This window comes from Silurus meridionalis, chromosome 6, assembly GCF_014805685.1.
Source record: "Silurus meridionalis isolate SWU-2019-XX chromosome 6, ASM1480568v1, whole genome shotgun sequence".
NCBI lineage: Eukaryota > Metazoa > Chordata > Actinopteri > Siluriformes > Siluridae > Silurus > Silurus meridionalis.
Window position 1 is genome coordinate 8,749,441 of NC_060889.1, and position 24,306 is coordinate 8,773,746.

The 24,306-nt window shown below is 40.9% G+C and overlaps 2 protein-coding genes across 14 annotated transcripts in view; both read left to right on the plus strand.

The window, feature by feature from the left end:
• The window catches only part of slc4a2a (solute carrier family 4 member 2a), a 34,883-nt gene extending 28,133 nt beyond the window's left edge, over positions 1 to 6,750 (plus strand). For all 4 annotated transcript variants that reach the window (XM_046851253.1, XM_046851251.1, XM_046851254.1 and 1 more), the window contains 8 exons: positions 919 to 1,113; positions 1,198 to 1,413; positions 2,047 to 2,136; positions 2,255 to 2,421; positions 3,117 to 3,370; positions 3,659 to 3,828; positions 3,923 to 4,096; positions 4,944 to 6,750. In XM_046851253.1, coding sequence (XP_046707209.1) covers positions 919 to 1,113; positions 1,198 to 1,413; positions 2,047 to 2,136; positions 2,255 to 2,421; positions 3,117 to 3,370; positions 3,659 to 3,828; positions 3,923 to 4,096; positions 4,944 to 5,024 — 1,347 coding nt within the window. In that variant the 3' untranslated portion in view covers positions 5,025 to 6,750. The remainder of the gene's footprint in view (positions 1 to 918; positions 1,114 to 1,197; positions 1,414 to 2,046; positions 2,137 to 2,254; positions 2,422 to 3,116; positions 3,371 to 3,658; positions 3,829 to 3,922; positions 4,097 to 4,943) is intronic.
• Positions 6,751 to 9,019: 2,269 nt separating this feature from the next.
• ubtfl (upstream binding transcription factor, like) lies at positions 9,020 to 21,673 on the plus strand. Of its 10 annotated transcripts, none has more exons than XM_046851771.1 (20): positions 9,020 to 9,195; positions 12,537 to 12,649; positions 13,364 to 13,545; positions 13,753 to 13,836; positions 13,948 to 14,103; positions 14,194 to 14,258; positions 14,340 to 14,460; positions 14,547 to 14,657; positions 14,732 to 14,859; positions 16,499 to 16,640; positions 17,333 to 17,374; positions 17,463 to 17,573; positions 17,665 to 17,820; positions 18,089 to 18,217; positions 18,513 to 18,598; positions 18,693 to 18,882; positions 19,014 to 19,061; positions 19,793 to 19,924; positions 20,163 to 20,279; positions 20,429 to 21,034. In XM_046851771.1, exons 2-20 carry the CDS (start codon positions 12,592 to 12,594, stop codon positions 20,507 to 20,509), a joined length of 2,139 nt encoding a protein of 712 aa, XP_046707727.1. In that variant the 5' UTR covers positions 9,020 to 9,195; positions 12,537 to 12,591; the 3' UTR covers positions 20,510 to 21,034. The 10 variants fall into 10 exon arrangements, with proteins under 10 accessions (XP_046707727.1, XP_046707728.1, XP_046707721.1 ...); XM_046851772.1 differs by having other exon boundaries at positions 20,166 to 20,279; XM_046851765.1 differs by lacking the exon at positions 20,429 to 21,034 and adding an exon at positions 21,041 to 21,673 and having other exon boundaries at positions 9,021 to 9,195.
• The last annotated feature ends 2,633 nt before the right edge of the window (positions 21,674 to 24,306 follow it).

Genomic DNA, 24,306 nt, shown 5'->3' on the forward strand with positions numbered 1-24,306 from the left:
GCTGCATTTGGCTCCAGTTCCAGGTCTCTATCTGGATCGATCAAAGTGTTTACTACCTTAATTGAGCACATAAATTTCCCACTGCCCTTGTCACCTAAAAGGTTCTTAGTAAAGGAGAATGGGTTGGATATAAAGGCAGCATGCTTCCTTGCTCCTTCCTTACCCCACCTCTGGTGCCCCTCTGCCCTACGCATGGACATGAGCTTTTTCCAGAAGATGTTGCGAAGCTCAACAAGTGGCAAGGGGTTGCTTTTTCTTTTTCATCAGCCCCCTTGTATTGATGTTTAACACTTCAAAGCTCCTGATACAGTTGATATATTTTTATGGCTCTACGGTTTCTAGTGTTGATGGGCTTGATGTTTCCACTCTCGACATACCCAAATACCTCGGGTGCGTAGCGTGATGATGATGATGATTTCATGTATTTAACAAGCAAATATGTCTATATTGATCAATCTATGCAACTATTTGAGTGTACAACTGTACTTTGTTTACTTGTGGAGCCATATTGAGTTGATTGGCTCATGGTTGAGAAGAATTAATTAGCAAGTAGGAATTCAATTCAATTTACAAGCTGTAGCCCTTAATTCAATGCAGCATTAGTGACAAAATATCACTAGTGATTGTGCTTGTGTTAATAGTAATTACTCCAAATACATTTATAGTATTAGTCAGACACCCTTATCCAGAGCGACTTACATTTATCCCATTCATCCAACTCAAGGGCCTTGCTCAGGGGCCCAGAAGTGGTAGCTTAGTGTGACTGGGATTTAAACTTCAGATCCAAAGTACACAACCTTAAACACTAATGGTAACTTAATGGTGTTCTCTAAAACCAGCTTGTATGAATTATCCAGAAACACTCGAAAATTTGTCCTGTAGAATCTTTGCACATTAACCCCTATTGATTTGTGACAGTTCTGTAAATCCTATGGCATGGAGTACCTGACAGGCCGGGTATGGATCGGATTTTGGCTGGTAATTATCGTGGTGGTTATGGTGGCCTTCGAGGGAAGCTTCCTGGTGCGTTTTGTTTCTCGCTTCACTCAGGAGATCTTCTCTTTCCTCATCTCCCTCATTTTCATCTACGAGACCTTCGCGAAGCTTGCCAAGGTAAAACCCATTTTGTTTTTATTCGTATTTTTTTGTGTAACAAAATCTTTACATGTGTCCTTTTGTTTTTTTTTTCCACTCCAGATCTTTAAAGACCACCCTCTCACCTCTTGCAACAGCACAGCAGAAAATTACACGACACCAGAGTTACCAGTCAACTCCAGCAGAGCGCAAGAGATTCCTGGGAAATTATTGAACCAGCCCAATACAGCACTGCTGTCTCTGGTGCTTATGTCAGGAACCTTCTTCATCGCTTACTACCTGCGCAAATTTAAAAACAGCGCCTTCTTCCCTGGCAGTGTAAGATTTTGATACCAAACACTTGCAGTTTTTTTGTGGTGTAGCATGTAATGAAAAGTGCAGTGGCTTCACCTGTTTTTGAGGAGCATTTGATCTCCCTGTTAGGTTGCTGCATGATTGATGGGACGTGGGTAAGCTGGCAAAACTACAGAATCAACTGACCAGTTATTTTCCTGGCTTAGTACATTTGAACTAGAAAAATAAACCACTTGTTGACCTTCAGTAACCCTGCTCTCCACCTTGCTGTATTTTAGAATGTACAGTAAAACCCCGTTGGACGAGCATAATTCGTTCTTGAAAATTGCTCGTAGGTCCATTTGCTCGTACGTTCGAACAAATTTTCCCCATAAGAATGAATTTAAAAGCGATTTAATCCGTTCCGAGATCTCATCCGATCGCTTATTTCTGCACTTTAAAAATTTGTAGCCTATTTTAACAAACATATACGCCACAAATTACCGTAATGTAAACATAATTGAACGATGCGAGTGTGAGATGAGCACCACGCTCGAGACATTTTTCAAGATTTCTAGTGAAATTAAAATCGAACTAAAAAAACAACAGGGTTTTCTGGTTTAGACGTATACAGAATTGTGAATTAAGTCTTTTCTAAAACCAGGTTTCATTATGTAGCTCCGTAGGGTCATTGGAGATTTCGGTGTTCCCATTGCTATCTTCATCATGGTTTTGGTGGATTATAGCATAAAAGACACTTTCACACAGGTGAGTTGGTAAAGAAAATACAGCACGTTATTCCCATACGTAGATGTTTCTACACAAATCTGTGCAGCTTAAATCTGCTTGAAATTCGAGTCTCCCTCGTTTTTTTTTCTCCCTACAGAAACTGAGTGTGCCGGACGGCTTCAGTGTGACCAGCCCAGAGAAACGAGGCTGGTTAATCAACCCATTGGGCTCGGATGGTCAGTTCCCAGTCTGGATGATGGCTGCCAGTATTCTGCCTGCCCTGCTCGTTTTCATCCTCATCTTCATGGAGACCCAAATCACCACGTGAGCCAACATGATCCATTTTGAGGCAATGTTTAGGAATTTTTCAAATTACAACAAAACCAGCAGTGATTGTCTCCCATCATATCTGATAGTTCGTAGGTCCACACCCCTCCAGCATGGTGGCAGCGCAACGGTTTTACATTACAATACAATTAAACATGCAGTTCATGTGCTCCACTCTGGGTACAGGATAAATGCCATGTGTTATGATTTTTCGATCTTAAGGTCTTAAATAAACTTGACTTGATATTTGTTTTTAAAAAAGTATTCTCCATTTAAAATTAATTATGCAAACCTGTTTAAAATGCTGGACCGGGATGGTCAACTAGTTTAAAGGTGAAATTCTATTTTCAGCATCATTCTCCCTTCTTGCTTTCCTGTAAATGCACACTCGGTTTTTCTTTTTTTTCAGTTTAATGGTTGCACTTTTTTGCCTGTTCGCATGCGTTTGCAGTGCACCGACGATGTTGCACGTCTGCAGTGTGAGAGCATATGCACATGTACATTTAAGCAGGTCTTGATGGAGGCTCTGCACAATGAAATTTTGACCCTGTAACCTGGCATGATATCGGTCTTTACTGCGTGCGTTTGATTCGTACGGTCGTGCCGTGAAGGTGTGATAAGAATGTAATGTATGATGGAATCGGTACAAATTTCTGAAATGAAGGTAACGTTTTTTTTTTTTTCTTCCTCAGTCTTATTGTGAGTAAAAAAGAGAGGATGCTGGTAAAGGGCTCAGGCTTTCATTTGGACCTGTTGATCATCGTAGCTGTGGGTGGGATCTCGGCTTTGTTTGGACTGCCCTGGCTGGCTGCTGCAACCGTGCGCTCAGTGACCCACGCGAATGCCCTTACTGTCATGAGTAAGGCTGTGGCACCTGGCGATAAACCACGCATACAGGAAGTCAAGGAGCAGAGGGTGACTGGATTTTTGGTAGCAGTTTTTGTTGGTGAGTTCAACTGTTGCACATGAATCTCTAAGTGAAACAGAGTACAGGGTAATACAGTTTTTTTCTTCAAACAATACAGTATAAGGTGCAAATGTAAAGTTAAACACGGGGCATTATTTAAAATTTGCGCAACAATATGGGCATGTTAATGTACAGTGCATGTCTGGAATGTAGAGTTCAGCAAGCACAAATAAGTGAGATGATCGGGTGTCCACAAACATTTGGTCATGTATCAAGAGTTATCACCAGGGCTTTGCTTTGCTTTGTTAACTCTCTGTGACTATGCAGGTCTTTCTATTGTGATTGGGGACGTGCTAAGGAAGATCCCCATCGCTGTTCTGTTTGGGATTTTCCTCTACATGGGGGTTATGTCCCTCAATGGCATCCAGTTGACCGAGCGCATGCTGCTGCTGCTGATGCCTCCCAAATATCACCCGGACCATACATATGTGCGGAAGGTCAGACTCTCCTCATCAAGCTCTCCCAAACCCATTAATACCATCCAGCAATCCGTTTGAGCAGCCCTTTGACCTTTTTGACTTGTCTCTCCAGGTGCGCACTCTACGCATGCACCTTTTCACCATTATCCAGGTGGTGTGTCTGGCTGGGCTCTGGGCCGTCATGTCCACGCAGGCCTCGATAGCTTTTCCCTTCGTCCTTATCCTCACCGTACCCCTCAGAAGGTTCCTGCTGCCTCGACTCTTCACCCAGCGCGAGATGCATTGTGTGAGTGTTTCACTACAGAGATAAAACGGTTGGTCAATGGGGAAGTGTGTGCATTATGATTGGTTGATTAGAGCGAATGTGTTTATGTAATGCATTTATAAAGTGTATATAGGTGTAGGCTCGGATGCCAGATTTGGGGTAAAACACACAGATAACCCGAGTAAATACAAAAAGCAGTTTTTAAAAAGAAGGAATTACCCCTTTAATTGACCCTAAACAGTCTGTTTATGTGTGAACAGAATAAAAGCAATTTCGGAAAGAAAATTTTACATCCTACACAACGATGCCTTTGTTGCCGCCAAGTGTGGCACAACCAGTTATTAGATTTAGGGGGCAATTACTTTTGTATTTATTCCGGTTATGAGGAGTTACTAGGAATCATGCAAGTGTGACAAACTTTCACAGCTCTGTATATATAAGGCTCTGGGTGACTGGTCGAATGGTTCAGGGTTTAAGCACCAGTACCACCAAGCTGCTGCTGTTTAACCCTGGAGCAAGGCCCCTAACCCTTTATTATTAACAAATATACTTATACGTGTGTGTGTGTGTGTGTGTGTGTGTGTGTGTGTGTGTGTGTGTGTGTAGCATTACAATATTCAATTTCACATTACATTTGTATTTCAAAGCATTATATGCAATCACATTTATTATTATTATTGTTGTTGTATATTGTTATTCAGACTGACACACACAAGTGAGCCGAACAGCAACAACAAAGTTACCAAATTGCTGTTCATACCAATTAGTTACACACACACACACACACACACACACACACACACACACTAGTTGTTAAAGACTCTTTGTGCCTGTATCCCTCTTTTCTCATCGGGTGTGTCTCTCCCAGCTTGACGCAGATGAGGCGGAGCCCACAATCAACGTGAGGGAGGGGCAAGACGAGTACACGGAGATGCCCATGCCAGTATGACACGGATCGCATCACCCCTGATGGACGAGTACAATCACAGACATTTTCGTCTTTCCTTTTATTGGAGGCTTCGACCAGTCCGTGACTGTATCACTGTAGTTCAGAGACTCATGTTTATGTAAAACGTTATAGCTGTTTTTTTTTTTTTTTTTTTTTTACTGATAGTAGACTTGTATTTGCATATTTAACTGCTCCCTGGTTGTCAGTATATAATTGTTTATCCACAAGGTGTAGGGTGTACAAACACGTGGGCTTTTTATATTTGTTTAATGACACATGACCACATCACTGATTTATCCCCCCTCTCACACAAAGCACTTTATGACCAATTGTAATGCGTTCGGTTCGTTATTGACGTTTCATCTTCGTGAAACCAGGGTGAACAACTATCAAACATCTGATCATATTTAGCTAGCAGAACTGTTGGAAAGCATGTTAACCCCCCCTCCCTCCAATCCCACTGTCCCCCCTCCCCCTCGGACCAGCACCGAAAGGTAAACGCAATTGTTTTCGCACAACTCGGTGTTCTTTAGAGACTCTATATTTTAAATGTATTGTAAAAAAAATATGCAATGTTCTGTTTTTCTCTACGTAACATGCAGTTGAATAGCGCGTCTTCACATAAGACTAAAGGAGGGGTGAAGTAAAAACGGACGGAACTCCGGGTTCCTCGTCGTTTAGAACCAGCACTAATTGAACAAATCGCATCATACGAATCCTTTACTTTATGACTTGCGGAGTAGGAAGTTCTCAATACGTACACGCACAAGAGTAGACGCTTACCGTCCCCGCCGGGTGTCTGGCGAAACTACACAACCGCAGCTATGTATATCTTTATATATTTAAAAAAAGCCAAAAAAGTATCAAGAAAGCTGCATTATTGCTGTATGGAGTTCCCAAAATAGGAAAAGGCTGTAAGCTGTGGGCTGTGTTTCTCTTTTATTTGTGTGAATTTGCTACATGCTTCAATCTGATGTCTTCAGAATAATTTTTTTTTTAATAATTTAGATTAATAATAGCATCTAGGACTATAGCTGAGGGAGATAAAGAATGATTGGACCCACCATTGCCGGTAATGTCAGTTGATTTCATTGGACAGGGTTCTGTGGTATAGGCTGGCAATGATAACGGGTCACGTCTTGATAATAGTTCAGGTTTTAAAACACCGTATTCATATGTTAGACATTGTTTTTTATTTTTTAGTCATTTTATGATTGATTATTCAAACATTTTAAGATCCAAAGATGCAGTACAATGCTGAAATCTTGATCATTTCTGCTTGTGTGTGTTCTTTTTTTTTGTTGTTGTACTTGGTGGCGTAATTGTTACAAGTGCAATCTGTATGTACATTCCTACCATAACACTCAAACTGTTGTCAGAAATCTTGAACAAAATGTTATTTTACTGAAACTGTACATTTGCTCTTGCCAAAAAAAAATTCAGTTGCGTTACGAGCACTTGAGCTTATCGTTTAGTGCCTTTTAATATAATATTCGCTGTAATGCGGGCCGGATGAAACTGTGTTGGTTGCTTTCTGCTTGATGATGAAATGTGAAGCAGAAGCGACCCTTTTTTTTGTTATTGTATGTAAGATGGTGAAGAGCGAGACGGTGCATTGGATTTGTGAGACCGGATCAAAATGTATACGACGACGGTGTGAAAGAAGTGATTCCTCTGTGTTTATGAACTGTGCAGACTCAATAAAGCAACTCTATGTTTCTATACATGTGCAGGGCTCTTGTTGTGCATTTATTCCGGTTTATTTTTTCTTATAAAATTACTATAATGCCTTTTAGTTTGAGATCAGCATGTCCGTGTATCATGCTTGATGGTTGTGGTCAACCTGCATGATTGTAGGGGGCCAAGCACCAAAAGTTTATTTTACCTTTTTTTTTTTTTCTTTATCTTCTGCTTGGGGAAACTGACAAATCATAGAACCATCTGGTAAAACGTGATTGGGGATTGGCTGAGGAACATTCTGACCACGTTTGGGCCAAGTCCTCTCAATGCTCTAGCACCACCATCAGGTCAAATTTGGGTCTAACTGGCATCCTGTCAATTAAATTTTCCAGCATCTTGGAAAACTTTTTTTTTCCCCCACTACTTTTAAAGGTTCTGTCCATTTGTTATTTTAAATACTGCAAATGGTTCACCTGTAATATGCCAAACAGTGGTGGGCTTTGCGGTTCCCACCGAGGCCTTCAGTTTTGGTGTACCTGAATCAATCCACCTATTACTATCTTTATGACACCATGGCTGTAGAAAGCATCAGTATTATACAGAAACAGTATATATTATGCAGTGTGAATCAGTGGTGTTATTTAAGCAAGAAACCCAATTAACACAATTCAAGTCCACAGCCCACCACTGGTGCCAAGGATTCTTCTAGTGAAGCTGGCGAACAGGAATTAAGCTGTATATCTCAACAACCATTTTGTACACTGGCACAAAACTCAGTTGCTCTCTTCAACACCATTACCTGAAACTATTGAACAAAGTTAATGGCAGCGCCACCTACTGGTCAGTAGTTACAACATCATTGTAAATATGATATCAAATTGCAATTTGCTTTTTATTTGCTTTTCTTCTTTTGGCTTCTCGCATTAGGGGTCTCCACAGTGGATCATCCGTCTCCATACCCCCCTGCATGTCTTCCCTCACCACATCCATAAACCTCCTCCTTGGCCTTCCTCTTTTCCTCCTTCCTGGCAGCTCCATCCTCAGCGCACTCCTACCGATATACCACATGCTTCTACTCCTACAATTGTTATCCAACCTGCACCAAATTTGGCTCATAATCTGGACACCCTGCTGCCCATTTGTTCTGTTCCTTTGCTCCTACTGTCAGAAAATTCCAACACTGTCTGTGGTCAAGATATACACATCCTGAGTGAAAGTACAGATCAGCCTTGAGTCTCTTTCCCAAAAGATATGGATCTGTTTTTTTAGTGGAATTATGGTAGCTTAGTGGTTAAGGCATTGGACTTTGGATCGGAAGGGTCATGAGTTCAAAATCCCAGCACCACCAAACTGCAACTCCTGGGCCCTTAACCATGGCCCTTAACTCTTGATGGTTGTAGGTTACTCTGGATAAGAACGTCTTCCAAACACTGTAAATATAAATGTAAAAAAATATAAATGACTGCATGGCACCCATACTGACTGCCACTGTCATAATGATTAGTAGTAATGTTAGGATAGTTATTGAATTTAGAAGTGTAATTATTAGGATAAGTTAAACTTTTTGAGCATTATAGCACTTTATATCTTCTTCATAACAATTTTTGTAGCCAGCAGATCATTCTTAATCGAGGTCAGATGAGACGGGGAACGGGTATGGGATGGTTGGTGACCTATGATTTAGCAGAAGTGTGTGTGTGTGAGAGTGAGAGAGAGATCATGACGTTTCCTGATACTTCAGTCTCAGTGATGTTTAGCTCCTTCTTGCCCATAGCGTCTCCTCCTTCCTTCTCGTTGTCCTTGTCCGCGCTCACAGCAGCTCACTACCCGCAAACACACACACACGTGGATTTCTCAGGTGATGGACGCTGACGGTTTCTGCAGCAGGAGCGGCGGATGAACCCCGCGAACACTCCGTGCTTCCTATAGGAGCTGCTCCCGGGCTCAGAGACGCCTACACCGGATAGTTACCGAAGACCAAATAAAAGTCCAATTATCTGCTTTCAAACACTGGACGTTTGTCGACGAGGTTTTCCAATAAAAGAAGAAAAAATGTGGAGTTTTATTTCTATATATCTGGACGATGTTAACGCTGTTTATTTGTGGAGGTCCGGTTTTCCGGTGAAGAAAAGAGTCCGCCTGGTCGCTGTGTTTTCACCGTGAATAAAAAAAACTTTCAATGATTATTTAATTTTAATATTATGTATTCCATGTATCTAACTATAAATAAACTTAATATTCTATATCTCCCGAAAGTCTGCCTTTACCCCGTCGCATGTGTTTTTTCCCCCGGAGTTCCTCCCCCTGCGGCGCTGGGCGGAGTTTCATACCGAACCAGACGCTCCTTTTGTCGGATCCGTTTCGACTCGACTCCCCGGGGTTTACGGCTTCGAAAAATCGACACGTATTACATTAAATTCGCGCTGAATGTACTGGATTCGCACCGCGTATCGATTGCGAAGAGGATTTAGTGTTAAATTGAGCGAAAAAGGTGAGTTTTTTGTATTATTTCCGTCGTTTTCTCCGATTTTCATGACGCGCGTCCCCGAGTCTTTGTAACATTCATGGCGGCGCTGCGGTGAACAATCCGGGGCGAAGAAAAGGGGCTCAGGGCCCCTACACGTAGGACACCGAGAACCGGGGTTTATTTTAAAACCTGGAAAGCGTGAAAGGGAAAAAATGGCAAAATGGAAACATTGCGGGATCGGATAGGTTTTTTATTTTGACCACATTTGTGAATCATTAAACCTTGTTTTCTTGTTTTGTTTTTTTCCTAATAAAAAAATCGGTTTATTTGTTCAAACAAAAGGGCGATCTTATAAAAACGAAACCATTAAAATACATGTAAATGTCCTGTATTTTTTTATTTTATTTTATTATTATTTTGCGTAAAAAAAAAAATGTTTTTTGCTGGCTACCCGAGGCGTTGTTGCCAGCGGAAACTGCGTGCTGACTCCTCCCGGAATCACGGCGCCATTACTGGGCTCGAGTTCAGACAATGGCCGCTAACAGGCGTGAGCAGGGTCGCGGGATCAGGCGCAGGTGGTGCCGGGAAGCGGCCGCACACAACCGGCACGTAGCCCGTCTTTAAACACCCATATGCGCTTTGTTCGCGTTTTTATTTACAAAAAAAAATTGTACTTTCTACAATTTTCTGATAATATCTCAGAGTTGGTGGCGGCTGCAGGCGAAAATCAACCGCGGATAATTATTTTGAGGAACATTAAAATATTTAGCTTTAAAAAAGTTGGAAAAAATTTCCAGCTCCAGGGTCACGGCTCTGTGTTGACCTTATGCGGGCGGAATGAGCCGCGACACCGGTAGAAGCGGAGCACCTTGCACGCGTAAAGTGAGCAGATGGACACGGGCCCTGACCAAACCAACCTAAACTTATATTAAATATTCACAATCATACCCATTTTTTGGTGCTTCCATCATGAAAATAAAAACCAAAAATCTTTTTTATATTGTTTGGAAATATCTCACAACTTCACTGGACTGCCAGGAGCAACATGTTAGTTTTCTGCTCAATATTAGGAACACATTGATGAATTTATTTCACGATTTATCAGAAGATCAGCTTATTAAACATAGATTGTGAGGTTTTTCGGATAGTTTGAGAAGTTTAGCATTGGGGCTTAATAGGTAGAGAAGTTGCCCAGCTGCCTCTATTGAGAAGTGGGTAGAAAATGACCCTCATAACATGTATATATAATTTATTATTAGTGTCAAATATCTAAAAAGAGGTGCTTTTGTGTACAGGATGAGAAAGCGGATCACATCCAAAACTGCTTTAGTGTAAGATTTACGCAGGAGGATTTTTAAAATATCTCCAAGATTTTCATCCTGAGCTCGTCCATAAGTTATTGTTTATCTCTGTGTGCTGTGTATCCTGATTTTTACACGGATTTGCTCTTCCATCCATCCTGCATCCTTCATGCTCCATCCTGCACTCTCCGTCCTCCATCATTACCACTCTAAACTGTTCCTACCCCAATCACATGTGGCCTCCTATTGGACATCATCTCACTCCAGAGAATAGACCTGATCCTCCACTCTGTAACAACCAAACCTGGTCATTATCTACCTGAAAATAGCCATAACATATTTCCAAATGGTCTGTTTTAACACTACATAAAAAAAATAACTAGTCTTTCCCAGACAGCTTTTACCAGACATCTTACTCATCTCTGAGGGACAAGCTCATCACACTGGTCTAGGGGTTGGCTGATATTACTTATTTTCTTTTTTTGGATCTGATACCAAGTACTTTTATAACCGATATCGTTGATATCAATACTTATATGAAATGATTTAATAGTTTATATAGTTTTTTGAACATTAAGTAATCGGAAATGTTATATTCAATTTAAAAATGTCACACAACCCATTTTGCAAAGAGAATGATGACATTTCCCTCTTGTGTTTTTTTTTCCTCTGATTAAAAAAAATATATATAAATTCTCACACAATATAAATGAGGCAGTGATCTAAAAATATATTACTGCCATGGTGCTGACTTGTTTGTTTCAATTCAGTTCATTTTTATTTGTATAGCGCTTTTAACAATGCACATTGTCTCAAAGCAGCTTCACACAGATAATGTGGTGATTAAAAATGAATAAAATGTTCTTTATAAGTAAGTTTGTCCCTGATGAGCGAGCCGGTGGCGACTGTGGCAAGGAAAAACTCCCCGAGATGGCATAAGGAAGAAACCTTGAGAGGAACCAGACTCATAAGGGAACCCGTCCTCATCTGGGTGGCATTGAATGTCCATTTATTACAAATAAACAATGTTTTGGGGTACAGTGATGGTGATCAGAAGCAAACTGTAGTCCTGAGTCGTTGTAGCAGACTGTTGACATTAACTTACAGTCCAAATAAACTGTTCAATAAACAGGAATCAATTCTCTCAATACAAAACCAGTATTGAAAGTATCAATATTTAAGGATATCAACCCATAGTTTAAAATACACTGACTTTTCCAGCCATATCTGGTTCTTTCCCAAAATGTTACCACAGAGTTGAGGCACACAAATGTATACATTGTCTTTAGATGCAACAACAATCATTTTTGGCATAAACCCAAGCGTATTCCAACATGACAATGCCCCTGTACTCAAAGCCAGCTCCATGAAGATATGATTTACATGGGTTAGAGTAGAAGATCTTGAGTGGCCTTTTTATAGAGCTCTGACCTCAGCCCTATTAAACACCTTGGAGATACATTGGAACTCTAACCGCACCTCAGACTTCCATGATCTACATCAGTACCTGAGTTTAATGATGCATTTGTGGCTAAATGGAGCATCTTCAAAAAAGAGTGGACGCTAAATATAACAGCAAATCGTGACTAAACGTGGAATGGGATGTTTAAAAAACAAATACGAATCGTATGATCAGGTGTCCACAAACATTTTAGATAAACCTAAAGCCTTCTAAAAACATTTAGATCACCTCAAGAGACATTCCACCTACAGCCAAGTTTATAAGTGGTTCCCCACAGATATTAGATTGAGCCACAAAGTATGTGGCAGAGGATCACATTTATTTGTGTTAAGTTTATTTTGGAGTGAGCAAGAAGTGCCACATTGCAACTTTAGAATAAGAAAAAGAAATTTAAAAAGACTTTATATGGGAGGAGCTGAAAGAAGTAGTAGTAGTTTAGTGAAATTCTTTTATTTATTTAGATATTCCAGCTTCTTAGGAAGCTGGGGACGGAGTGCAGGGTCAGCTATGATTTGGCACTCCTGGGCTGGGCAGGTAGAAATAATGGTCAAACAGATTTGCAAGGATGTATTATAATGACCTTATCTTTGTATTACACTCAGGTTTGAGGGCTTGTGTTGCTGCAGGTCCGGTCGGAGCCACCTTGACTGTGTAGGTATGAATGGCAGCAGCAGCGTGGCTGGCACCCAGACTGGGCGAATCAAACTCGAACCAGGTAGGCACACTGCATCTCTCTCTGCTTTACTTTAACGCTGGAAACGTAGCCTCTAAAGCATTTTCACAGCGGAGTGCATTCTTGCAGTCTGACCTTTTAATTAAATTTGACTAAAACAGCTGCCAAACAAATGCATGTAAATGTGTGTGGCTTGAAGCCTCCAGCAACCAAGACGTTTTATTTTTCTTCATTCGCAACTTGTAGCATGTGTAGAAATTCCACCTTTGTGTCTCTGTGTGCTATGCTTACTCATAAACCATTCTCAAACAGGTTTCAGAGCATAAGAATAAGCCAAATAAGCTTTGAAAAATGTATGGTAGGGGGAGAACAACACAACAGATAGAAGTCTTGGATGAGAATATGGAGACTTAATTGTCCCTCTTTTTGTTTTAGCTGGACTCAATAGATCAAGGATTCTCAAACAATTTTGAGAGAAATAGCCAAGAATTGGCCCGTGTATTACAGATATGGAGCTTTTTATTTATTATAACTGTCCAAAAGCAAAATTCATCAGGTCCAAGATATCTTTTTATGGATCTTCTCATTGTCAGGATAATAAAGTTCGGAGTAAACCAATCCAAAGCAAATTAAAATGGTTAACAATGATGATAAATGTCAACATGGACCCACTAGCTTGGTTTCACAATGTCCTGAGGGTCCCTGCAGCCGATTTTGAACACGCCTGCAATTAAAACTGCATTTTTGTTTTGACAGTAGCAGATGTATGGAGTAAGGAGGACTGTCTGACCCTGCTAGAGAGGATTAGGAGTATGCTGCCTGATGAAGACACGTTAAAATACAAGACCACCGAGTCTCATTTTGACTGGGACAAAGTTGGCTTCGGCAGCTACACCGGGGACATGTGTAAGCAAAAATGGCAGAAGGTTTCCACCGAGGTGAGCCAACTAAAAAAAAATAAGTGTGTGCAGATGTGTGTGTGTGTGTGTGTGTGTGTGTGTGTGTGTGTGTGTAGTATCATATCATAAAGGCTAACTTAATTAAGATTGTTGAGAAATGTTCTTTGGGATATTTTATCAATATTTTATGTTGTTTTATAGAATATTTTTTATAGACTTACCATTTCATAATTGCTATTCTGACAGGTTCGGAAGTACAGGACAATGACCGAACTCCTTGTCGACGCAATGGAATATGTAAGGAACCCTTATAAAGGAAAGAAACTGAAGGTAATGTGTAGACAATATTCCCAACAGAATGCAAACCAGCTCGGATAATTTCTTTGCAGCACGTTCAAGGCATTATTTTCCATCACTTCTTGTTTTTTTCGACCTCCACAGACACATCCAGACTTCCCGAAGAAGCCCCTCACACCCTACTTTCGTTTCTTTATGGAGAAGAGAGCCAAGTATGCAAAAATCCACCCAGAGATGAGCAACCTCGATCTCACTAAGATCCTCTCCAAAAAATACAAAGAGCTCCCTGAAAAGAAAAAGGTGGGCACATTAAATATAACTGAAATTTTTTCTTTATATCTGCAAAGAAGGTATTTATTTATTTTTCGTATGGTGTCTTCTCTTATTTAGCTTAAATACATTCAGGAATTCCAGAGGGAGAAGGAGTCCTTTGAGAAAAACATGGCACGATTCAAGTAAGCATCCCGTTCCCTCACTTTTGAAATAGCAATGTTTAAAAGCCATTAAACCAATACATCAATCTTTCAATCTTTCAGGGAAGACCACCCTGAGCTGATAGAAGAACGAAAAAAGTCCGACCTCCCCGAGAAGCCTAAAACCCCTCAGCAGCTTTGGTACAATCACGAAAAGAAAACCTTCATGAAGCTTCACCCGGAGGTGATTGTGTTAAGAAGTTTAGAAGTTTGATGAGTTTAATGAGAGTTGTATGTCTAGATTCGAAAGTCGCTGTTTCGTGTTTCTAGGTAAGTCAGAAGGAGTTGAAAGAGGCTTTACGGCGTCAGTGGTCTCAGCTCTCGGATAAAAAGCGTCTGAAATGGATCAGCAAAGCGCTGGAACTGCAAAAAAACTACGAGGTACGTTGCAGCGCAATAAAGAACCGAGTTATTGAGGTAGAACTGCCTTCATTTTGCTGAACCTGCCTTTCCAGGACAGCATGAGGGCATACCATGAAGCACACCCAGATGCAAACGCTGAGAACCACGTCAAGTCCGTCCTGACCAAAGCCGAGCGGCAGCTCAAGGATAAATTTGACGGACGGCCCACTAAGCCACCACCGTAGGTTTCGTCCGGTTGCATAAAGAACATGTCCAACCTTGATTGATTATTATTTTTTGCTTAGTCTCTTGTCTTTTCTCCCCCGAGAGTAGTCTCTTGGAGAAGTGTGTGGAGGTGGGAAGCGGCGTGTGAATAGCGAAGAGAGACCAATCCCTATTAATGTCACCGTTAAATACACGTCAGCATATTCCATGCACACAAACTGAAATAGCACAGATACGTTCCTGAGGCTCCGTCATACGGGAGACTCAATTTCAGATCCAGACGAAATGCAACGACTGAAACTTTATAACCAAAAAAACCCACACAGACCGCCAAGACATGAGGATTATTTAAAAAGAGGGTTATGGTCGTTATACTTCCATTTTTGAAATGTGTGTAATGGCGTCTGCTTTTAAACTCAGGAGTAAGTGTTTTGGTGCCCATCACACAAAAATTTACAGGAAACGAAAAAAAGGCTACAAAAGGCTTTATTATTTATTATTTTTTAAAGGAAAACCTAAGGAGAGCTCCATTCTCTTCACGATCAATTACAAAATCAATTCTCACAAGCTGGTTTGAAGCTTTTTTACAAATCTGTATTAAAGCCTGTATATTGTTTATAGAAGAACTTCAGTTGAACTGGCCTTATCCTTAAATAGTCCACTAGTCTCGGCCCATTATAGAACGATTGATTTTGTAGAGGCTTTTTCTTTTCTTTAAACTGAGCTTTGGGGTTGTTTATCAGTTTCTTTTGCAAGCTGATATGAATCTTTGTTTATCTCTGGAGCTCTGTGTAAAGCAGTTTTCAGAGCAGCATTGATTATATGGGATAAGGATGCGTCTTGTGGTGTACTCGCAGACAAGGATCGTTTGTTCCTTCAAGTTTATATCAAGGATTGCCTCAAATACACGTAAAGAAAAAGTATGAAATCGTCTCCTCCGTCTCCCATAGTGAGACTGGGCACCATTGAAAAATATGTAAGGTTATAAAATGCTAAGCTACAATGCTATCTATAAATACTGGTTTTACTCTGTTCTCTGTTTTCTTTACAGAACTCCTAAGAGGCCGTGCCTTGTAGTATTTTTTCCCCCCTTATTTTCTCGTTATCGCGACAATTTTCTAGTGATCTTAATTAAGTCGTGATCACGAGGGAAAAAAACAGACAATGAATGGCTTCTTAGGACGTACGTAGTTTCTTAGTATAATGTTTGTGATAAATACTTTTGTATGAGAATGCTTTTAACCAGTGCTCGGATTGAGTCAAGTTTTACGGGGGTCCCCAGTTGTTGTGTAATTCATATATTTTTTTTAACTAAAATTAAATAATCCCCCCCCAATGCCTTATGGGGGTCCCGGAGCCCCCCTAGCCCTCCTTCAATTCGAGCACTGCTTTTAACTTTGTTCTATGTAACGCTATAAAGCTGTCATGTTTGTGGAGCATCAAATATAATAGAGCACCTATTTCTGAGTGACAGGTTTTTACCACAGATTCAACCTGTAGAGGGCGCACTAGCCATGGTTTTACCATTTTAGATATGCTTACTATCAATTCAATGGTATTTAAATAACATAATTATAACAGCATACAGAACTTTATCATTGCAAGAGGTTATTCAGCTTCAGCTGCAGAGACAGTACTTCTCTTTCGCTCTGCAGAAACGGCTATTCTCTCTACTGCGCCGAGCTGATGGTCAACATGAAGGACGTCCCGAGCACAGAGAGGATGGTGCTGTGCAGCAAGCAGTGGAAAATGATGACCCAGAAAGACAAGGACATGTTCCAGAAGCGATGTGAACAGGTGAGCAGGAAAGCAATGACCACGAGTAAACTTCTTCGCTTACTAAATGAGGAGGACTTTATGCACTGTCCTGTGGTTGATGATTTTATCATTTGGTGTCAGCATTCTTACTCAAAAACTTCTTAAAACCAAGATCTCTTTTACTCCAATTACTGATGCTCTGTTTAATAGGGGGCAGCAAAGATTGTATTGTCTGTGGAAAATAAGGTCTTTCAATGTGGATAAAATATTGAAGTTCTCCAGATCTTACATTGATTCACTGTTATCTTTTTAATTGCTGTGTTTAAGTCTCTAAATGTAAAAAACAAAATCTGTTTTGAGAGGATTTTTAACCAGGGAAGTAAAATTACGAGGAGGAAGCAGATTGTACCAGGCTCAGTTGTACCACAGACAGGTTTTGGGTGAAGCCCAAAGGATTTCCACCTCATGTATCATGAGTTTCACGTCCTCCCTTCTGGCATTCGATATAGAACTACTGTTAAGTAAAATAAATAGTTTTAGACATTCGTTTCCCTTTAGCTGTAAGGTTTTTAAATTTGAGGTAAAGGTGTTTTTATGTGATATGCTTGTACACCGCAACCAAATTGTCTCCGGGAAAGAAATAATGACAAACTGAACCGAGTGAACAAATAAATACGAGTAAGTTCCAGTTTAACCACATCACACAATTCTCCTACTTTGTGCCCTCTCAGAAAAAGAAGCAGTATGAGATTGATCTCCAGAGGTTTCTTGAGGTAAGGATTCAGACGTATTTGAAAAATTCAAGAGGTAATTCATTATTTAATTATCAAGCAACTCGTTTTTCTGCTTTACTGATTACAGACTCTGCCAGATGAGGAAAGGGACAGAGTCTTGACGGAGGAGAAGCTGGGAGGCACCAAGCTAAGCCTTGTGGGAGGAAACTCTTTTGGGACTAAGTCCCCGTCAGGAAAGGTGGGTTAAACCGAATTTTCCCACAAACCCCATTACTCATGCATTGCAGTGTAATATAATGGAAACATCAAACTCTTTCTCTGGGGTATAGGAGCGGGGTCGAGATTCCGAGTTGGACCAGTGGGTCCATGGGCTGCCAAAGGAGAAGAAAGATGGGAAGAAGAAGACGCAACTTCCCGAGACGCCCAAAACAGCAGAAGAGATGTGGCAGCAGAGTGTGATCGGTGACTACTTGGCCAAATACAGGGTGAGCCAGACGAACTCTCATTTCAGTCAGAATTGATCTAAAGACGATTATTGGTGTTGAGGGTCAGTAAAATGTAGTCATGCTGATGTTGGAGTTGATCCATTCAAGACTTCCCCTGCCTGTTCGGTTTGTAAATTTTTTTACTTTTTTATTCTTTTTTTTTAATGACTGTACATCTACATCATGATGATGGTGATCGTGATGAGCTGTATAAATAAATGTAAATAGTTTTTGCTAAATAAGCAAAAAGGGTTGCGTGTTCTTGCAGAACGACAGGAAGAAAGCACAAAACGCCATGGAGGCTACTTGGAAGGACATGGAGAAGAAAGAGAAAATCCCCTGGATTAAAAAGGCAGCCGAGGACCAGAAGCGATACGAGGTTCAGTACCGGACTGTGGTCAGTGACCAAATGTTTTGACCACTGTCTTCTCATTCCTATTGATGCAATGCCAAAATGTTGACTCCTAACCTTCATATTCCACAGACTAAAGCAGGGGAGAGGTGAAACAGTGGGTTCTGCTATAACAATAGCTGTTGTTTCTTTTTTTTTTTTTTCGCCATGTGGTACTTTCCATTTACTGTATTTGCAAAGTTTTAACACTACTGATCATATCAAAAGACAATAGTCTCATCTTGGTTTCGTTTAAGTTGAAGCGAGCTGAATGTGTGTTTTGCTTCCCGATGTCCTGCAGAGAGAGCTAGTCGAGATGAGGACAGTGCCATCAGGTCACGGTCAGAGGAAGCCAAAGTTTGACGGAGAGCCCAAGAAACCTCCTGTGTGAGTGGGGAATCTGCATTTCCTAGACTCTTGAGTATAGAAAAATTGATGAATCAGTCATCGAACTTATTCGTCCTTTCTCCTATTGCTATAGGAGTGGCTACCAGATGTTTTCCCAGGAGCTGCTCACAAACGGTGAGCTAAATCACTTCTGCCTCAAGGAGCGCATGGTGGAGATCGGCAAGCGCTGGCATAAGCTCAGCCAGAGCCAGAAGGACAAGTACAAGAAACAGGTGGAGGAGCAGCAACTCGAGTACAAAGCAGAGTTGGATGCTTGGGTGAAGGTAGACACCAAGTGCAGCTTTACGCTTCCCCAGACACACACACACACGCACTTCCATCACTTTCAGTTTCAGTTCATTCATATGCAGATGTCAGTGATCAGATCTTTTTTTTGTTTTGCTTCCCTTCTCAGTCTCTCTCTCCTCAGGAGCGAGCGGTTTACAAAGAGTTCTCTTCTACAGTGAGTGTCTTATTTCATTATTACTGTTTTGCTTATTAACAATTTTCGTATTGTACAGCTTGTTGATTTAGTCCTCGGGGAACCCCTGCCACTCTACAATCTAATTCAGCTACTGTTCCAAAAGCGTGATTTCTCATATGCACTCTCTGGTAGCTCAGTGGTTAAGGTTCTTGGGGCCTTGAGCAAAGCCCTTAACCATATGTGCTCCAGGGACGCTGTAACATGGCTGACCCTTCACTTTGACCCCAGCTTTTTTCTTTCTTTTTTTTTATCAGTGTGTACCAATCCCTGGTGTGATTTTGGGCAGGGCGAGACTTTGGCTCATTCTCATTTTGCGGCATTTAGGGGGATTTCAGATTGTTAGGTCTCTAAGGACTGAATGTACAGGCTGTAAACATAAAAAAATTGTGCATGTATTCAATCGCACTGCACTGCATGGCAAGTAATTACGCTGCTGGCGATTTATTTGTATACAACTTAGAACGATTTTGCTATTAAGAACTTTTTTGGAATAGGTACCGTGCTTTATGTACACTCACGAGATTGAACTAACCTGAACGTAATGTTCTACGGGCTGCTTTGTGAAGCTACTAATTGTTGCTTTGAGCTTGAACTATTGTTTCTTTGTGTTTTTCTCTTTTTCTTTTGTGTTTCTTTTTTTCCCTTGTTGCTCCCTCTCCTCGTCTTCCCCCTACCTTTCCCCTCCCTCTCCCCTGCCCGTGTCTCCACAGAAACGGCGGAGCACGACAAAGGCGCGGGGTCCCGAAGCCAAAGTGCGTGTCACCAAGGGGAAGGCGGTAGGTGCCCGAGCTGCAGCGCTGGGGGCCGGGGGGGGCAAACGTTCCATGGCGTACCGGGTCAAGGTAACGCCCGTTTTCTCTGGGCCACTCGCTCAACACTGTCAAAACAAACCAAAAAAATATACAAATTAAAAACAATGAGCCACTCAGGCCACAAAGTCAGGGATGTATATTGTTGAGAAAAGCAAAGGCTGTGGCAAAATGTATGCCATAAAAACACAAATTTGCAATATGCAGTGTGAGAGAATTAGACAGAGGACAATGACTGCTTATTAGAGACGTGTGACTCTGTGGCTTCCAGCAGGACACCTCAGACACAGAGGACGACAAGTCCGACTCGACAGACTCTGAGGACGAAGACGACGAGTCGTCCCCTTCCACAGACAGCGAAGAAGACGACGACGAGGAAGACGACGAGGTAAGGATATAGTCCCAAGCTTAAAGTGAGGCCTAAAAACCTACACCAGGGAGCTTCGGTGTTCCGAATGTGGCTGCAGGTTTTTATTGCAACCAGTCAGGAGATCACACGTGATTTCTCTGTTCATCTTTGCCCTCGGTCATTATCAGCTCTGGCTCCTGCCGGGTTGGATTGAAAACCCTGAGCCACATCACGCCTTTGCAGATAAGATTAATGACTCCCTCAGGTAAGATTAATGACCTGATGATTTGATATTAAATCAACTTTGCAATCGTTTAAAATGGCTGTTATGAAATCAGAATATGAGGCATGTTCAGAATCCCGATTGCTATAATATGTCCCTTAGGACCGCTTGCGTTTTGTGTAAACGTCGAAGGACTTTGTGTTTAATAACAATATAAATAAAGCATATAACATTTAAATATAAGCATTTCATAGTTTGATAATGATAGGGCTGGTTAAATGTTTCAAGTATTTATTGCTAGCTTTTCGTGTGAAAGGAGTCTAGTCAATGGCATAAACAACAAATGACTGCAGTATGAAATGTGTGTGTTTAGAGTAATGATGAGTAGGATGTTAGTTAACAAACTAGCAGCATTCGAAAATGTTGAGGAGCATTATTTCATTTCTTGGGGGGAAAAAAATGTGGTCCAGTTTTAGTTTATTATTCAGTTTGATGCTGGAACAAAATCGAAAATTATGTTGGAGTGAAATTCACTTTCGAAAAATAGCCATAAGTCGATAATCATCCATTTTTACAGAACGATGAGAATGACGAAGACGACGAAGACCAGTCAGACGGCTCGAGCAGCTCGACAGAGGACACCAGCGATTCCGATTCAGACTAACGATCCCGTCCTCTCCGTGGGAGGGGGCTGTGCAGGACACACCCCCATACAACATCCCTTCCTGCCAATAGGGGAGGGGCTGAGTAGCTGTGAGCACACAGCACGCACTAATGCGTCTGTCTCTCCTTAGTGAGGGACGTAGGACTCAGAAAAGTGACAGCTCTTCTCTCTCTCTTTCTCTCTCTCTATCTCTCTCTATATATAATGTCCAATTTACGGGCTTAAAGTCAACTGGACAACCTCTTATTAACGAGCTGTTACTTGTGTGTTTATCAAAGCAATTTTTATTGCCTTTATATAGGTGTGTTATTAAAAATTGTGTTGCTCGTTCCCTTTTTTTTTTATTGTATTCTTTTCGAAACATTAACAGTGGTCTGAGGTGGACTTTGGGGGAGAAGGCCTTTTATAACAGAGGTATTGGAGCCTGGGTTTGTACACCTTAGTCAGTTCAGTGAAGCTCAGAGAGCTATATTAAGCTAGTCTGGTCTTGTTTGTTCATTTTTTTGGACAAATCCTCGAAAATAAATTGCACTTTTTCTTCTTTTATTCTGTAGCGTGATGATTTGTGCATATTATTCTCTTTCTTTCACAAGCTTTTTTGCTAAATGCGCCATACTTCATATAAGACTGTGTAATACTGTACTTTTTTTGATTATCGTTACCACAGCATGGAAACAGGGATATTTTGGGAAACATTGAGGGCCCCAGTTTGATCCATAGCCGAAGTTAATGTCTGTAGAGTTTAATGTGTTCCTTCAAGTGTCTGTCTGGGGTTGTTTTTTGTTTTCTCCCAACTTCCAAAAACATGCCTGTAGGTTGATGACTACATTAGAGTGACCTAGATGGTGTGGTTGCATGATGTCCTGCAATATCTTGATGTTTCCCATCCAGGATGAATTCCAATCTTAGTTTCTGGATAATGACCCTGATATTGATTGTTTACTAAAGAAGGATAAAAGCTAATTTTACTGCAATTACATTCAGGTATGAACGTTTCGGTCAGTTGAATAGTATCGTGATAGTAATTAAAGCGGGGGTTAAGGGTTTTATGATTTTATCCAAAGGATTATTCTGTTTTAAATAATTGTAGTTGAAAGTGTCTTAGAATAACATTATACATTAGATATTATATTGCCTAATATTGTGGGTGTCTCTCTTGTGCCCATTAAAACAGTTCTGTCCCGTCGATGCATGTACTCCACAAGACCTCTAAAGATGTGCTGGCACCAGGTGGTTACCAAGTATCCTTCTGGTCCTGTCTGATCGCACTTGTTTGTCCAGCACATCCAACACGTTCGATCGGATTGAGATCTTTGCAAATTTGGGCAAGTCGACGTCTTGAACTCTCAGGGCTTTTATCCTTTTGAAAGAGGCCACGAATATTAGAGAATACCATTGACTAATAGGGAGTGTATATGGTCTGCAGCAATGTTTTGGTAGATGCTATCTGTCAAAGTAACAAGGTTTCCCTGCACAACATTGCTCGGAGCATCACACTGTCTTTGCCAGGTTTGTATCCAGCCTTCAACAAGATAACGATGATTCATCGGTTATCCAATTCTAGTGCTTACATTGCGGGAAGAGGACACATTTTATTTGTGTTCAAACATCTTTCTAACACTGAACGTGTTAACGTTTTCAGCATTTTGTAGAATAGTTTTGGAATTTCACCACATGGGGCTAGGACTGGTGTCCCATGACCCTGTCACCAGTTCATCAGTTGTCCTTCCTTGGACCACTTTTGGCATGTACTAACCACTGCATACCAGAAACACCCCAAAAGACCTGCTGGTTTGGAGATGCTTTGACCCAATCGTCAAACCAACAACAATCTTGTAAAAGTCTTTCACACCAATTCTACTCTGTCCAACAAAACACCTTTGATAACGTTTTAATTGCATCCCACCAGTCAAAAACTCCCATTATAACAAGATCAATTGTATTCACTTCAGCTGTCAGTGGTTTTAAGGTTATGGTTCATCTCAGAGGTATTTATATTATCATGAGCAAGGGGCAGTGGTTTTTGGAACTCAAGTAAATGATTGGAAGGTTGCAATCCTAGTTGGAAACCCAACTGCATGAGCTCTGTGGATAAAAGCATGAAAGAACCGTCGCACTACCTAAATGTAGACTACATTATTTAAAACGTGTTTTGATCCAAAGTGATAAACATCTGAGACACGATAGTCCAAGATATTCAGTTTAGTCAACCACCAACTTTTATTGCCTTTACATTTCAATCAAATAAATAAATAAATACTGGTTCATTAGATCCTGGACTATATATACACCACCCTCTATAATCTATAAACGCTGTTCTGGAGATAATATAATGAGAAATTTTGATCAGAAAGTGGTAGGTTAGACATTTTTCTGAACACTGCTAGTGACTCATCGGTTTGGACGTCAAGGGAAAGTTCATTCCACCACCTAGGTGCAAGAACCGAGGAGAGTCTTGCCTTCCTCGTACCCTGAGAGATGGAAGGACCAGCTGAGCAGAGTAGAAGATCGAAGGGAGTGTGGTAAAGTGAATACGTTTTCGTTTGTTTTTTAAAGTAAAAGGGGGGCGGTCGTACCAATGGGGTGGTGTGGAAAGGTTTTCTGCATTCTGGATTAGTTGCAGAGGTTGTATGTTGCTCAGAATCAGGTTCCAGTAGACCAGTCTCGAAATGAAACAAGCATCCGAGTGAAATGAAATGGAGCAAACTTTCTGATGATGTGGAGGAAAAATTGTTTTCCAATGATCCATAGTTACTCCAAGTGACCAGAGTGTGAGATCAGAAGATCCTGGTGTTTTGAGATTGTTCTCTTTGAAGACACCAAACTTGCTCTACATTTTTATACTGAAATGTCCACCTAGGGAGCTTCAACTTATTACAACTCAACTATTACCTACAACTGAGTCTAATAACCAGTTATAGATCTGCATGAAAACTTTTGTAGGACAAGCTAAAGCTGAGCTTCAATCACTGCTGTTCATCTCCAATTCCAAAATCCACATGCACTCTTTTAAACTAATACAAAACGATGAACAAACCACAAATCTAAATCTCCATCCAGACTCTGTTATGTCTGAAATACTAACACCATGTCCAGGGTTTTATGTTCTGTCCACACACACACTTCTCAGCAGTTTGGTTTGCTGATCTAGCCCATGTTAAACTCCCCCCATTTCCCGG

Excerpts from the sequence above, each read along its gene's own strand:
- ubtfl (XM_046851765.1), top strand. The coding sequence starts at position 12,592 with ATGAATGGCAGCAGCAGCGTGGCTGGCACCCAGACTGGGCGAATCAAA. Across the intron at positions 13,837-13,947 it reads ATAAAGGAAAGAAACTGAAG|ACACATCCAGACTTCCCGAA; the intron begins GTAATGTGTAGA and ends CGACCTCCACAG. Across the intron at positions 19,062-19,792 it reads ACAAAGAGTTCTCTTCTACA|AAACGGCGGAGCACGACAAA; the intron begins GTGAGTGTCTTA and ends GTGTCTCCACAG.